At 48.9% G+C, this 16,172-nt stretch overlaps 1 protein-coding gene and 1 non-coding gene across 2 annotated transcripts; both read left to right on the top strand.

Annotated features, from left to right (window-relative positions):
• Positions 1 to 1,943: 1,943 nt before the first annotated feature.
• On the top strand, positions 1,944 to 11,524 carry EEF2 (eukaryotic translation elongation factor 2). The gene is made up of 15 exons (XM_036312452.1): positions 1,944 to 2,149; positions 3,056 to 3,270; positions 4,087 to 4,268; positions 4,352 to 4,563; positions 5,088 to 5,266; positions 5,426 to 5,531; positions 6,029 to 6,142; positions 6,373 to 6,511; positions 6,663 to 6,858; positions 7,553 to 7,811; positions 8,362 to 8,469; positions 9,183 to 9,536; positions 9,874 to 10,056; positions 10,137 to 10,269; positions 10,817 to 11,524. Exons 1-15 carry the CDS (start codon positions 2,147 to 2,149, stop codon positions 11,008 to 11,010), a joined length of 2,577 nt encoding a protein of 858 aa, XP_036168345.1. The 5' UTR covers positions 1,944 to 2,146; the 3' UTR covers positions 11,011 to 11,524.
• Positions 4,950 to 5,014, top strand: LOC118659497. The gene has a single exon (XR_004968607.1). It is a non-coding gene; the product is annotated as a small nucleolar RNA SNORD37 (small nucleolar RNA).
• Positions 11,525 to 16,172: the final 4,648 nt, after the last annotated feature.

The following is a 16,172-nucleotide window of genomic DNA, read 5'->3' as shown; positions in this document are numbered from 1 at the left end:
TTATTTATTGAGCAGCTCCTGCCTGCCTCGGTTTCACCCTGGGTTAAATGCAGGATGGAGATAGCAATCTTTGCTTAAATGAAATCAGGGTTGGGACATCACTTTACCAAGCAAAATGTGCAATGCATTTGCGGAGGGTGGGGGAGTAGGAGGAGTGCATAGGTTTTGTGTTTTTTTTATAGAATCCAGACTTGCTTTTACATCTTTTTTTTGCTGACGCATGTCTCCCCTTTTTCCCAGCTCAGGAAAACCACTGCAGTCCTCTCCTTTTGACAGAGTGCATTTAAAGGAAGATTCACCGAAAGGGGTTTACTTGCGCTAGTGAAAATATCATTCATCGATGTAAGAAATACTGAGTGCCTACTGTGTACCAGGCATTGAGCGGGGCTCTTTACAAAGAATAAAGATAACGAAATTGAATGCCAATTTGTTCCCTGGAGCCAATGATCTAAAATACAACCATTCCGTAGGGTTAGATGAGGACAAATGAAAAACAGTCTTCTTGCACCGCCCCCTGGAGAGGAAGCGAAATGGAGAGTGAGGTTGCCCAGGAAAGGAAGCGCTTACCCTGGTCCTGAGACTTGGTAAAACAGTCCCTGAATTAAATGTCTTGTTTTAAAATTTTATTTATTGATTTTTTAGAGAGAGAGGAAGGGAGAGAGAAAAACATTGATTTATTGTTCCACTTATTTATGCATTCATTGGCCACTTCTTGCATGTGCCTTGACTGGAGATCAAACCCAAAACCTTAGAGTATCAGGACTATACTCCAACCAATTGAGCTACCTGGCAAGGACCTTAAATGTCGTAATAGCAATGCTAGCTAATTGAAATAGCTGATATGTATTGAGAACTGAGTCAGGCACGGTGTTAATCCCTTTACATGTATTTAGTTAATCCCTTTATGTGTATTTAGTTAATTTTACTCTCCACAAAAGGGAGCACTGCTTACTGTTCATACCCCCGTTGTGCAGGTGAGGAAACCGAGGCACAGAGAAATTCGAGTAACTAGTATAAGAACACATAAAGTGATGATTTGTTCACTGGTATATCCATCTATAGCATAGATATATATGCACCAATAGCAATGCCTGATACATGGTGGACACTCAATCTGTTTTTGTGTAAATGAGTGATGAGCACCTGATTAAAAAAAAACACTTTTATTTGAAATAATTATAGACAGGTAGTTTCAAAAGTAGTACAGAGAGATTCTAAGTACTCTTTCCCCATTGTCTCCCAGTGGTATCATTTTACATAATATCAAAACCAGAAAATTGCCTTTGGTACAATCTATTGTAATGTGCTTTCTTAACTTAAAAATTTTTTAAAAATATATTTTATTGATTTTAGAGAGAAAAGGAGAGGGAGAAAGAGATAGAAACATCAATGGTAAGAGAGAATCATTGATTGGCTGCCTCCTGCACACCCCCAACTGGGGATCAAGCCCGCAACCCAGGCATGTGCCCTTGGCCGGAGTCGAACCTGGGACCTTTCAGTCCACAGGCCAACGTTCTATCCATTGAGCCAAAATTAAGCTAGGGCTTAATTTTAAATTTTTATTGATTGATTTTAGAGAGAGAGAGAGAGAGAGAGAGAGAGAGAGAGAGAGAGCATTGATTTGTTGTTGCACTTATTTATGCATTCGTTGGTTGCTTCTTGTATGTGCACTGACCAGAGATGGAACCTGCAACCTTGGTGTATCCCCTCCATGTTCTAACCAACTAAGATACCCAGCCAGGACTGTATCGTGCTTTTTAATATGTTTGGCATTTTGCAAGCTATGATTAATATTCTCAGCTAAAACGGCACTTTTAGCTTTATGAGCCTGAGTATTGCATCTCAGAGGGGTGCCTCCAGCTAAGGGGCCGACCCCAGGGAAATCCAGATGCAGAACGCAGATGCGTTATCCCAAGGCACCTCCACCCGCGCCTAAAGGGTTACCTGGGAGCGCACCTCCACGCGCGTGCGCGCGACGTCTCTTCGCCCCGCCTCCGCAGCGCAGTCAGATGATCAGCCCAACCGGCGTTCGCCTATAAAAGGCCGGGTGTTGACGTCAGCGTTCTCTTCCGCCCTCGTCGCCGCATCTTCGGCGCGATTCCCTTCTCTCGGATCTACCTGGGAGAATCCACCGCCATCCGCCACCATGGTAAGCAATACCGTCTGGCTGGGGGCCTAGAACGGTGGCGGGGCCTCTGCGGGGCCGGCTCTGCCGGGTCTGGAGTGCTGGGGCGGGTTGGACAGGAAGGAGACATGGCGGTGGCCGGGTTGGCGGGCCTGGGGTTGGGAAAGCGGCGGCCGCCATGTCTGCGCCGTGCTGCTCGCTTCCGAGGGCGCCGCCGTCTCACGGGACCCCGGGCCGGGCTGGGGCTGGGGCGGAGGCGGGGTTGGGTGTTGATGATGTGGCAGACGCTGTAATGGCGGGCGCCGCCGAGGCAGCGGAGAGAGGGGGAGCCGCCTTATGTAACCCACCGATCGGGGGTTTAAGTTCGACTTTGTGTCGGGAACAGGGAAACGGCAAAGCCCAGAAAGCCAAACCCCAAAGGCCTTTTTCTAACGTCGGCCTGGCTTCTCACTGTATCGCCCAATTGTGAAGCCGACTCCGGAGCCACGAGGTGGAGGCTTGCAGTGCGCCAGCTTCTCCCCAGATGGGGGGTGGGTGGCATATTTAGGGACCTTAAGGGGTGGAGGGCCCGTCTTGCCCCAGGCGGAAGGGTGACCTTGGGTTTTACAGAACCTGTTGAGTTGGGTAAAGCATGAGAAATCCCAGTGGCACTAGGGGGGAGGGTTTGGGGTAGCTTTATACCGTCCATGTTTTTTAACTGGACACACACACGTCACCCCATCTACCGGAAATTGGTTGTCATTAGCCCCAGCCCCAGATTCTGGGTTGAGTGACAGCTAGAAATCTGGGTTCTCAGAAATGGGACAAGTGGCATTTCTAAAGGGGTATCGGCAGAGACGGGGGAGTTCGGGTGGGAGTTGGGGTTGTTCCAGGACCAGCCCACCCCTGGCCATGGTGCCAAGCCTGAGCCTCCCCCTTCCCCCGGCCTAGGTGAACTTCACAGTAGATCAGATCCGGGCCATCATGGACAAGAAGGCCAACATACGGAACATGTCTGTGATCGCTCACGTGGACCATGGCAAGTCCACGCTGACGGACTCCCTGGTGTGTAAGGCCGGGATCATCGCCTCCGCCCGGGCTGGGGAGACCCGCTTCACTGACACCCGGAAGGATGAGCAGGAGCGTTGCATCACCATCAAGTCAACGTGAGCAAGCCTGGTGCTCTTTGGACTGGGGAGGGGAGGGACTCGGCTGGAGCCTGGTGTGGGGACAGACCTCAGACACAGTCCCTTTCCTGAGAGGCCTCTGGGAAGGAGTCTGGGTTTTTGAATGGTGAGACTCGATGAGTTCAGTATAGTGAGAGAGGAAGCTTTGCAGCCAGGGAGAGACAGTGATGGGAGGGGTATTGGGACTTGCAGAGGAAGAGGGGCTTAACCCAGTGATTCCCCACCCCAGGGAGGAAGGACCTTTTGGCAATGTCTGGGAGTGCCCCCTCCAATGTCACATTCCTGACCCCGGATGTCAGTGGGGTGAGAACCCAAAGCAAAGTGACTGAAATTGCTGTTTGTTTTCAGTTGGGAGTTTGTGAGCTTCTCTGTTTATCTGCTCTGGGACCATTTCAGCTGGGGCTGAAGGGCACAGGGATGGGTGAAAGGTAGTCTTCTGGGTTTCTGGGTCTTGCCTGGTCACGTAGTTGCTGTTTGGAATCAGGTGTGCTGAGCTTGGGAGGACCCATGCTGGGGACTGGACAGGTGGGCTCTTCCCTTTGTAGCTGATACTAGGGAGGTGGGCAAGGGCTCTTTCGTGGGAAATTTGAAGTCTGTCTCTAGGGATGAGTAATGCAGTGGAGAAGGTGGTGCAGTGTCCACTCAGGGCGGTGGGTCTTGCTTAGGGATTATTTGTCCTGACTGCGCTTGGGCAGGAACCCAGGCTGACCTCTGCGGCTTTCGGGAGGACAGTGAAGAGCTATAGAACGGGACAAGTGTGCCTTTCGTCCATCCAACCTGTCCCAATCTCCTTAGGGCCATCTCCCTCTTCTACGAGCTCTCAGAGAATGACTTGAACTTCATCAAGCAGAGCAAGGATGGTTCTGGTTTCCTTATCAATCTCATTGACTCTCCTGGGCACGTGGACTTTTCCTCAGAGGTGACAGCTGCCCTCCGTGTCACCGATGGTGCCTTGGTGGTAGTGGACTGTGTATCTGGTAAGCATGCGGTTTCCTCATCCTGCCTGGGAACTTGGGGGTGTCCCTTCTCTGGCTGACAAAAAATCTGTGTCCACCCCCAGGCGTGTGTGTGCAGACAGAGACAGTGCTGAGGCAGGCCATTGCAGAGCGCATCAAGCCTGTGCTGATGATGAACAAGATGGACCGGGCTCTGCTTGAGCTGCAGCTGGAGCCTGAGGAGCTCTATCAGACTTTCCAGCGCATTGTGGAGAACGTCAATGTCATCATCTCCACCTATGGAGAGGGCGAGAGCGGCCCCATGGGCAACATCATGGTAAGTGTCCTGCCAGCTGAAGTTGGGATCCCTCGACAAGCTCCTGTCCACCCCATTGCATTCCTCCCATCCTTCCCATTGGGTGGGCTGTGTTCTTCCCAGACTGGAAAGGGCTGTGACCTCCCTCTCCCTCTGGGGACTGTCCTGGGGGAACCACAAGTCTGGTCCCCTTGGTCTTGGAGGACCTGAAAGTTGTTTTTTCTAGGAATGTTGGGGTGACGAAGGGGGCTGGAATGCTTCTAGTATTGACTTCATCCAACACTTGAGTTTTTGGGGAGGCTGTGGGGAAGGGGGGGTACCCTGCCTGCCGAAGCAGGATAGGGGCAGTTCCCTCTGTTACTGCTAACCTTGGTGGTGGAGGGGATGAAGGCAAAGTTGGGCATCCTGTACATGATGACTAAAATTTCTTCACTTTGACCTGATGGCAATTGATGAAATCTGATGTCTGAAGCCCATGGCACCCAGGGACTTGGTAGCTGCGGTTTCTGTTTGTCCCCCTTCACAGCTTTCTCTTGTTCTCTTAGATTGACCCTGTCCTCGGGACTGTTGGCTTCGGGTCTGGTCTCCATGGTTGGGCCTTCACCCTGAAGCAGTTTGCAGAGATGTATGTGGCCAAATTTGCCGCCAAGGGTGAGGGCCAGCTGGGGCCTGCTGAGCGGGCCAAGAAAGTAGAGGACATGATGAAGAAGCTGTGGGGTGACCGGTGAGTGCTGTAGGGAGGAGCAGGGTGTTCTGCAGCAAATCTGCGAGGTGGGCAGGGACTTGTAGGTGGTGATGTGGGTAGGAACACCTCATGTCTGTGGGTCATTCTGTCTAACCTTGATTTAGGCCCTGTAGCCTAATTGGGTTGGGTCTTCACCAGGTACTTTGATCCAGCCAATGGTAAATTCAGCAAGTCCGCCACAAGCCCTGATGGCAAGAAGCTGCCACGGACATTCTGCCAGCTTATCCTGGACCCCATCTTCAAGGTGAGCTGCTGCATGTGCTTGATGGATGTGCATCCCCAGGCTGCCCTTGGGTCTAGTGGCTCCTGGCAGGGCCAGGTTCAAGATGGCTGCTGGGATATGGGTGAGACGGCACCACAGTAAGGGTGAAATCCCCAGGGCTCCATCCTGACAACTCACAAGATAGGCAGGGGCACACAATAGGGGCCATCAGCATCCCTGGCTGGGGTTGGTTAGGTCAGCTGAGACAGGAAGGTCTGGGTTTTGCTCTGCCAGCCACTGAGGTTTAAGTGCTTGTTAGTTAAAATGTGTTCATGGTCTGTAAGTCAGAATAGACTTTTTTCGATCTGTTGGGAGATGTCCCCAAGACTTGCTCTGTCTGGGTCAAGTCCTTTGTGGAAAGGTGAGGGTTTTTGTAACCTTGCCTCTCTCTGCTCTGTGCCTGGTCTTAGGCTTCTCAGTTGGAAGCAACTGCAGGCTTCCTAATATGTTCCCAAACCCACTTTGCCATCCCCAATTAGGTATTTGATGCTATCATGAATTTCAAGAAAGAGGAGACAGCAAAATTGATTGAAAAACTGGACATCAAGTTGGACAGTGAAGATAAGGACAAAGAAGGCAAACCACTTCTGAAGGTGAGCATGAGGGGCTGCCCAAGAGTCTCCATCAGGACTCCCTGTCAGTGGTGGGCTCTGGCTTGGCTGTTGGAAGCATTCCCAGCTGTAGCATAGCCACCAGCAGGGGTGGACAGAAGACCTCAGGTGTTTGCATGGCTCTTCTAGAGGGAATCATGCATTTGAGCCACCTTGGTGAGCATGTGATGCTGAAGGCTTTCCTCAGAATTGCCTCTCCTGACCCTGTGTAGGCTGTGATGCGCCGCTGGTTGCCCGCTGGCGATGCCCTGCTGCAGATGATCACCATCCATCTGCCCTCTCCCGTGACAGCTCAGAAGTACCGCTGTGAGCTCCTGTATGAGGGCCCCCCCGACGATGAGGCAGCCATGGGTACGTGGGGTTCACCTGAATGCTGGGTGGGGGCCCCCAGAGCAGCCAGTGGTTAGAAGGCTGCTCATTGCCAAGCTTAAGTGTCTCAGGATTCTGGAAGGCTGAACCCTAAGAGAATCGTGCTTTCTTTGGTGGATTATTTTTTTTTCAGGCATTAAAAGCTGTGACCCCAAAGGACCTCTTATGATGTACATTTCCAAAATGGTGCCGACCTCTGACAAAGGCCGGTTCTATGCCTTTGGTCGAGTCTTCTCAGGGCTGGTGTCCACCGGCCTGAAGGTCAGGATCATGGGGCCTAACTACACGCCAGGCAAGAAGGAGGACCTGTACCTGAAGCCAATCCAGAGGTAAAGTGCTTAGCTTGTCATTTGTGACCCAAGGCTGGTCCCAGCCCTCCTTCCCTGCTCTAAGCTGCAGGAGGAGGAGTTCAGAGGGGTTTTACGTGAAGTGCCCAGCAGGATGTAGTGTTGAACCTTCTGGCCACCTTTTGTCCTCAACCTGGAGAGGCTTGTCTGGATGAGGTACAACAGGAAGCAGGGGGCTCACTCCCCCTAATGTTCAGGGTAGAATCCCTTCCCTGAGTTAGGGACAGATGTTCCTGACCTAGCAGTGGCAACACAGTTTATTCTTACCTACCCAGAGAGCAGGTGCTGACCTCAGAAATGTCAGTCTGACGTCAGCGCTACCCCCAAACCTACTCCTGGCATTGGTGGTGGGAAAATGGAACGTTGACCCCCTCCACAGGGGTTGCCCACACCACACTGCCTTTCCTCAGCCCTGGGTCCGGTGTGTGGAGCCTGCATGGGGGATGTAGGAATGGCAGGTAGTGCTCTGTCTTGGTACCCAGGAGCCAGCACTTTGTTGAGACAGTCACCTGGGTTACAGTGGAGGGCCAAGGCTTGATGTCCTAGGGGGTGGCACCACCACTCAATGCAGGAGGGGTGACCACAGGCTCCAGAAGGAAGGAGGCTTTGTCTTCCAGCCATTCCGGGACCTGGCACCACAGTGGTGTTGCATTGATACCTTTTGTCTTTCCCCCAGAACAATCTTGATGATGGGCCGTTATGTGGAGCCCATTGAGGACGTGCCTTGCGGGAACATCGTGGGCTTGGTGGGTGTGGACCAGTTCCTTGTGAAAACAGGCACCATCACCACCTTCGAGCACGCCCACAACATGCGGGTGATGAAGTTCAGCGTGAGCCCTGTCGTCAGGGTTGCTGTGGAGGCCAAAAACCCGGCTGACCTGCCCAAGCTGGTGGAGGGCTTAAAGCGGCTGGCCAAGTCAGACCCTATGGTGCAGGTGGGTAGGTATACCCTGGCAGGAGGCACCACCACCACCTGCAGGGTCAATTTGTTTTGTCTGAGCTGAAAAGATTGGGTGCTTTCTCGTATAAGAAGGGACTTCTGATTGGAACTGTTTGGAGATTCCACCGTCCCCAAAAGAGCTGTGGCCCTTTCTTTTAAAGAGAGAATCATTGATTGGCTGCCTCCTGTACCACCCACACGGGGTTGAACCATGACCTCCTGGTTCATAGGTTGACACCAACCACTGAGCCATGCTGGTCGGGCGCTGCTGCTCTTTTTCATGTCAGTTTACTGTCCAGGAACCCAGGCCTTCGATCTCTATAGTCTGGCTATAGATGATGGGTCCTTTTTAGGCTAACACGGAGAACCAGCAAATAAAGGCTCATATGACCCCTTGCTTCCCCCCACGGGCTCTGAAAATGTCCCTAAAAACCTCCAACTAGAAAGGGATGCTTGGAGCCTGCCATTCTCCACTCCCCAGTTCCTTGGGTTTTCCAAGTAGTTCTCTGGGTTTGATTGTTGGATTAACATATGGCCTCTTTCAGTGCATCATTGAGGAGTCAGGGGAGCACATCATCGCTGGGGCTGGTGAGCTGCATCTGGAGATCTGCCTGAAAGACCTGGAGGAGGACCACGCCTGCATTCCCATCAAGGTGAAGCACGCTGTCCCTGGTAGGGGTAGGGATGGATGGCATGTAGGGACGGCCGAGCCCTTGTCCAGGCTGGGCTCTGGTGATTCCCTCCTTTCCACCCGCGCCTAGGACATAAGGTGACTTCCCCTGTGAAACCAGCAGTTCATACACATCCTCAACAGCTTTGAGGTTGGAGTGTGGGGAGTCTGCTTTCCAAAATCTCCAAATACAGCTTCTAAAGAGCATAGACATTTAGTAGCCAACCTTAGGCCCAGTTACTGGCCCTCTATTTTTCATTCTCTACTTTTTCAAATAACTGAGCTTGGATCCATGTTCATTAAGTCCCTTAAAAGGCATTCCGCTCATAGAAATACAAATCCCACCCCCCCCCCCCCCCAGTTAACTGCTTTTTCATCTTCCATGTGTCAAAATAAGATTAGGCCAGTGCCTACATTTTGCATATTTCTTTTCAAGTAATAACTGTATAGAATTTCACAAAATAGATTATTCTTTAGCCAGTCCTATTGGCAGTGGGTAGCCCCCCTGCAAGGGAAGAGCTGCATACTTCGTATTTATGCATAAGTGAGATGTGCATGGCTCTGTGCTACTAAATTAGTCATTCTGAGTTTTGCGCCCATTGCCCGTCTGTTTCCTGAGTCTCATTAGGAGACCTCTCTCCCTCTCCTGGGCGGTCACTTCCTCCTGCAGACCTGACTTCCATGCTCCTTTTGCAGAAATCCGATCCTGTTGTCTCCTATCGTGAGACAGTTAGCGAAGAATCGAATGTGCTCTGTCTGTCCAAGTCTCCCAATAAGCACAATCGACTGTATATGAAGGCGCGGCCCTTCCCGGACGGCCTGGCTGAGGACATTGATAAGGGTGAAGTGTCTGCCCGCCAGGAGCTCAAGCAGCGGGCCCGATATCTGGCTGAGAAGTACGAGTGGGATGTGGCTGAGGCACGCAAGATCTGGTGCTTCGGGCCCGATGGCACTGGGCCCAATATCCTTACTGACATCACCAAGGGTGTGCAGTATCTCAACGAGATCAAGGACAGCGTAGTGGCCGGCTTCCAGTGGGCCACAAAAGAGGTGAGGGGCCATTTGGTCATCCAGCTGAAAAATTATTGGCATCAGAGTCCATCAGTGGGACTTCGGCATAGGCCCAGTCTCACCTGTGCAGACTTTTGGTGGGGATGGAATCCCTGGGGTTACCTGTTTTCATTTCTGTTAGTGAAGTGGGGCAAGTGGTCCTACCTCCTGAGAAGGGTATGCTAGGGAGGGTGAGAAGGGCAAAAGGTGTAAGGTCTCTGTGATTGCAGACCTGGAGGCTGGTACGGGCACAGCTGTGTGACTTGGCCTTTCCCTCTCAGGGAGGACTGCAGTAGAGGCAGGAGCTTGATGGTGAATTTGGCCCCTTCCTCTGTAGGGGGCATTGTGTGAGGAGAACATGCGAGGTGTGCGCTTTGATGTCCATGATGTAACTCTGCATGCTGATGCTATCCACCGAGGGGGTGGCCAGATCATCCCTACAGCCCGGCGCTGCCTCTACGCCAGCGTGCTGACTGCCCAGCCCCGACTCATGGAGCCCATCTACCTTGTGGAAATCCAGGTAGGGAGTCCTGATTGTCCTGCTGCTACTGGTCCTCTTCCCACCTAGCAACTGCTAAGTAGCCTTTTATTGCCTGACAGTGTCCAGAGCAAGTGGTTGGTGGTATCTACGGAGTCCTGAACAGGAAGCGGGGCCATGTCTTTGAGGAGACCCAGGTGGCTGGCACCCCCATGTTTGTTGTGAAGGCCTACCTGCCTGTCAATGAGTCCTTTGGTAAGTGCTTGCTGGGTGGCTCTCAGATGCCCACAGTCCACTGTCCCACAGCCAGGCTGATCTAGGATAGACTTGTTTCTTGCCCCTTATGCAAGGCCCAGAGTGAGGCAGCCTAATGGGAGCCATGGATGTAATCCGCAAACTGCTCCCCGTCCCCCTGTCCATTTGGGACGCAAGAGCAGCATGGTTATGTAGGAGGAGAAGGTGGCCCACTCCTTGTGGACCTCTGAATTGATGAATTGGCGGGGAAAGTGGTCACTCAGGTGTGTAAATTTGTGAGATCTGAAGATGGAGTCTGGCAGAGAAGTAGCTCAGGCTCACCCTCAGGGTGAGCAGCTGGAGATTGAGGTGGGCCAGCATTACCTCACTTGTTCAGTAGTGGTCTCTGAGCAAGCCTGGGTGAGGAGCAGGGTTAGGCGTTTTAATGTCTGATCCCATCCAGGTTATCTAGTTCTGATCTCTCTGGTGTGAGTGTCCTCACCTTCAGATTTGACCAGTGTACCAAGTCTGGACTGCCCAGCGAGCCCTGTACCTGCTTCTCCCACAGGCTTCACTGCCGACCTGAGATCCAACACAGGTGGCCAGGCTTTTCCGCAGTGTGTGTTCGACCACTGGCAGATCCTGCCCGGAGACCCCTTTGACAACACCAGCCGCCCCAGCCAGGTGGTGGCCGAGACACGTAAGCGCAAAGGCCTGAAGGAAGGCATCCCAGCTCTGGACAACTTCCTGGACAAATTGTAGGTTGCCCTTCCCGCAGCCTGCCTCCCAGGTGCCACCCCCCTCACCGGCTCATGATCAATCACAACAAGCCCTCATTCTCCACAACATCTTGAGACTGTCCAGACACAGTGCCGCTCGCCTGGCTGGTTCTGGGGCCACTCTGTGCCATCGCTCAACATGAACACTTGATGCTGTTTCTTTCTATATTTATTTCAAGATTTCAGAGGCAACAGAAATGCCCTGGCTACAGGGACTTATTTGGCTGGTGGGGGAGGTGGGATGGGACACCCAACACTTCTTTCCATTTTTGAGGAACACTCAAATGTCAAAAGAAAAAAAAGAATTAAAACGCATTAAGAGGTTTATTTGGGTAAATGGCCCACAGTGGATTTTCCCCCAGAAAGGGGGAAAGAATAAGCAGGTAGACATTTCTGTTTGGACAAGCTAGAAGGCAGGAAATTTTGTGCAATGTCACCATGAGCACCTCAAAGCTGTATTAGTGCCATTGGAATAATAAATTTGATTATGGTGGTGATTGCCTTTGTCTGTTGTCTTCCTTTTCAGTTCGCTTAGGCTGGAATGGACTTTCTTATGCCAGTCTGCAGAGCTGTGGGTTATACTGTCATACAAAAAGTTCAATGTAACACTGAAGTGTCAGTTCAAATATAAGACTACCAGGGCTATCTAATGGAATTTGTGTGGTGGTGAACCAGTCTTAACTATTCGGAGGAGCGGCCACTGTCTCTATGTGGCTAGACAGCGGTTGAAATGTTCGGGTCAGTGTAGCCAAGGAACTGATTTTAAGATTTCTTAAAATTGGTCTTTAGACAGCAAGCGGGGGAGAGAAACATCGATCAGCTGTGCCCCACCTTGCCACACAGCATGACCAATCTGGCAACCTGGTGCAAGGCAGGAAACCCAACCAACCACTTGAGTTACACTAGCCAGGGCAAGGAAATATTAAAGTTTAACATTACATTTTCATGGTTTGGTGGTGTTGGGGCTGCCATAATGGTTAGTATAAGCATGGACAACTAAAATTGTCCCTGCTCATGGAGTCCATGGTCCAATGGGGAAAGCCACAAATAACCACACTTACCACACATGTTCTCTTGTCCAGCTAGACTCTGGACTTGGCATGCTCAAGTCCCACCAGACCATTCCTGTTGAGAATTTTTTGCCATTATCTCAATCATTGCCTCACTATAAAATATGCTTGAGTAATTTCATACCTACAAAAGCGTTGCAAAGATGTTAGATAACCTCTTGCATAACCACTGTACATTTGTCAAACCTTGAAAACATTGGTATGATACAATTAACTAGGTGACAGTTTATTTGGCTTTTCCACTAATGTCCTTTCCTGTTTCAGGATCCAATCCAGGATACATTGTATTTCATTTTGCATTTTTATTTAAAGCTTTCATTTTTGTTTTGTTAATCCTCACCAGAGGATATTTTCCCATTGATCTTTTAGAGCAGTGGTTCTCAACCTTCCTAATGTCACGACCCTTTAATACAGTTCCTCATGTTGTGATCCTCAATTTCATTGTTACAAATTGAACATAATTAAAGCATAGTGATTAATCACAAAAACACATATATGTAATTATATATGTGTTTTCCGATGGTCTTAGGCGATCCCTGTGAAAGGGTTGTTCGACCCCCAAAGGGGTCGCGACCCACAGGTTGAGAACCACTGTTATAGAGTGAAATAGAGAAGGGGAGACAGAAACATTGATGTGAGAGAAACACGATTAGTTGCCTCATGCACATGCCCCAACCAGGGCCTGGGCTGGGGAGGAGCCTGCAATCAAGGTATGTGCCCTTAACCAGAATTGAACCCGGGACCCTTCGGTCCGCAGGCCGACACTGTATCCTCTGAGCCAAGCCAGCTACGGCCATTTTGCACATTTTTAGTACCTAGTATTTTGCCAGGGATATGACTACAAATTGAGAAGTTTGAACTGCATTGGTTTAACTTCAAAAATTTTTAACCAATTCTAAATTAACTGATGACAGTGCCACTTACAGATGCCTTGCTAATAGAGCCCCTTCATATTGATGTGTTTTTATAGCTGTTACATTCACAGTGATTCCATTTATAGGGGCTGATGCCTGATGACTTCATTATATCTGTAATGACACCTGAGCATTGGTCTGTTACAAGTGTTTGTGTATGTGTGTGTATTGCTCCATATTTTCATTTTATTTGCTAATTTTAATTGTGTTATTTTTTGTGGTTGCATTAGGCTAGCAGTTCTCAACCTTTTTTTGGCATCAGGACCCCTATATACTCAAACATTGAGGACCCCAAAGAACTTTTGTTAAAATGGACATATTTACTGATATTTACCATCTTTAGAAATTAAAACGGAGAAACTTAAAAATAGTAATTGATTTAAAAATGATAAACCCATATGTTAACCTATTTTTAGGGGGGGAAACCTATTTTCCAAACAAAATAGTAACATTTTTGTAAGTCTTTGATGAAATCTTTGGCTTAACAGAGGATAGCTGGAGTCCCATCTGCTTCTGCATTAAATCTGTTTCAATAATGTTGGGGTCCAGCCCCAGCAGGTCCAGGGGTTCCCAAAGGTGTGGACAGAGTCAGCGAAGAAGGAATGACAACGGAGTTGGCGTTCAGTTGATCAGCATAGCCAGGTTCTCTCTTTATTGTCCTGTTACATCTGTATTTATACCATTTGATCCTATAAGCATGCCTCTATAATCACATCATGGTACCATATTTTGGGTAACCTACAGTTTCTTGTTTCATTTCCATAGTTTCTAATCATTTTTGCCAAAAATCCTATCTCTATCTAGTTCTGTTGATTTTAATCTTGTCTGGGTTAATCTCTGTTGCATTATAAGGGCTATTCCAAGGTCACTGCTCTACCGATAGGCTACAAGGAAGTGACTGAAGGAGATTATCCTACCCAGTAAAGGTTATGTCCTCCCAGCCTCGCTGCTTGCCTTCCCTGGGACTGCCCTGTGTCGGTGGGTCTCCAGGGGTATAGGCTTTGGTGCTTTCCCTGGTGGGCAGACCCCTGGGGATGTGGGCCCAACAAGTCCCAAATTTATTGCCAACAGTCCAAGTTCTTCATAAGTAGTGCATGGTATTTCTGTAACACTAGGGGTTTTTACTGATTTATTCTCTTCCTTAGTCCTGTTAATCCCTAACTCCAGGGAAATATCCTCACCTGGGGAAACAACCTTTCTGGGGGAGGTGGTCCTGGTTAAAACACATAGCGCTAAGAGGGGGAGCAAACATATGCCCTATATGCCAGGTCCCTTGAAACATAAGCTGTGCAGATGTTTCTTCCCTGCAGCAACTGTGTCAAGCAGCAAGGGTGGACCGGCTTCCGGCACAATACATTGTTTTGGTTGAATATTAAGGAGATAACCTAGCTTCAGTCATCCCATACTTGAAAAAGAGGAGCATCTTAATACTTGTTTTCAGATAATTGTGGCTATTCTTTGATGCAACACCAAAACTCAACAAGTAGTTTCTTAAAGATTAATTACAATGTGATATCTGAAATCCTGTTAGTGAGCTTTTTATACTGTTACATTAAAATTCATTGGTCTGTCTTGCACTTTGGGTTTTTCCCCATGCATGATTTTGTAACATCAAGTGTGGACTATTTGGAAGCACATGGTCAACCAAGTTTGGAGCTTTGAGATGACACATTTCACTAAATACTTGAAAAATCACATTAATTAATTTCATTAGGAAAGTGTTAAAGTGAAACTTAAGCAGATTTTGAAAATTTTAATTTTTTTGCTTGAAACCTCAAATTTTGTCATGACAACTAATACTGTCAATTGCTATCCTTGAAGTGACAGGCTTGATTTGTTCATTTTTTGAGAAAATGCCTGCCAGACACACAGTCTGAATTATTGTTTGTCAGTTTTCTTCAAGTAAAAATGATGTTCCAACTCCTCATTAAGTGTGGGTTATGCATCAGTAGCTTCCCAAAGAATACAGTTTAGAAGCAGAGAAAAACATGTAACTTTAAGAGAAACCTGACATCTAGTGCCAGGTGACCAAGTTCAACATCAACAGCAATAAGTCATGTTGATAGTATGGACTCTGAATATGATGTGATGAGAATGGCACTTTACATCTGGTCTTAAAACCGATCACTTACCCTAACCGGTTTGGCTCGGTGGATAGAGTGTCGGCCTGCGGACTGAAGGGTCCTGGGTTTGATTCCGGTAAAGGGCATGTACCTGAGTTGCAGTCTCATCCCCAGTAGGAGGTGTGCAAGAGGCGGCTGATCGATGCTTCTCTCTCATCGATGTTTCTGACTCTCTATCCCTCTCCCTTCCTCTCTGTAAAAAATCAATAAAATATATTTAAAAAAACAAAAACAAAACAAAAAAACTCTACTGAGAAAAACATCAGACATCCCAATTGAAGAAAAGGCTACAAAATACCTGACCAATCCTCAAAACTCAGACTCATCAAAAACATGGAAGTGAGTCCTAGCCGGTCTGGCTCAATGGTTAGAATGTCTGCCCACCCACCAAAGGGTCTCAGGTTCGATTCCCAGTCAAGAGCATGTACCTGGGTTGCAGGTTCCATCCTGGCCCCAGTCGGGGAGTCCAAGAGGTAACCAATCGATATGTCTCACATTGATGTCTCCCCCCCTCCCCACCTCCTTCCCTTCCACTCTCTTAAAAAAAAAAAAAAAATCAATGGAAAGATTATCCTTGGGTGAGGATTAACAAAAGAACAAAAATCAGGGAAGTGAGAAAACTGTCATAGCCAAGAGCCTAAGGAGATGTGGCAATTAAATCATGTGGGATCATGGGACAGAAAAAGGATGGAAAACCAGGAATCTGAATTAAGTGTGGACTTTGCTTAATAAAAATGTATCAAGATTGGTTCATTAGTTGTAAGAAGAGTATTCTATGCATGGAAGATGTAATAGGGGGAAACTGGGTATGGGAGAAGGTGCTGCTTTCACTGTGCTGAAGTGTGCATAGGAGGTAGACAAGAATGGAGGAAGGCGCTCTCCGGGCAGCAGCAGCAGCTCATGTCAAGATCTAGCGTAGGAATGAAATGTTTGAGGTCAGAAGGAAGGCAGATGGGGTTGGAGTGAACAAAGGGAGAATGGCAAGATGTTAGGGCAGCCGGGAAAGGCCACAAGATATTATAGGGTCTTGTGTTTGAT

This window comes from Myotis myotis, unplaced genomic scaffold, assembly GCF_014108235.1.
Source record: "Myotis myotis isolate mMyoMyo1 unplaced genomic scaffold, mMyoMyo1.p scaffold_m19_p_6, whole genome shotgun sequence".
Taxonomy (NCBI): domain Eukaryota; kingdom Metazoa; phylum Chordata; class Mammalia; order Chiroptera; family Vespertilionidae; genus Myotis; species Myotis myotis.
This window is presented reverse-complemented; position numbering and strand designations above follow the sequence as displayed.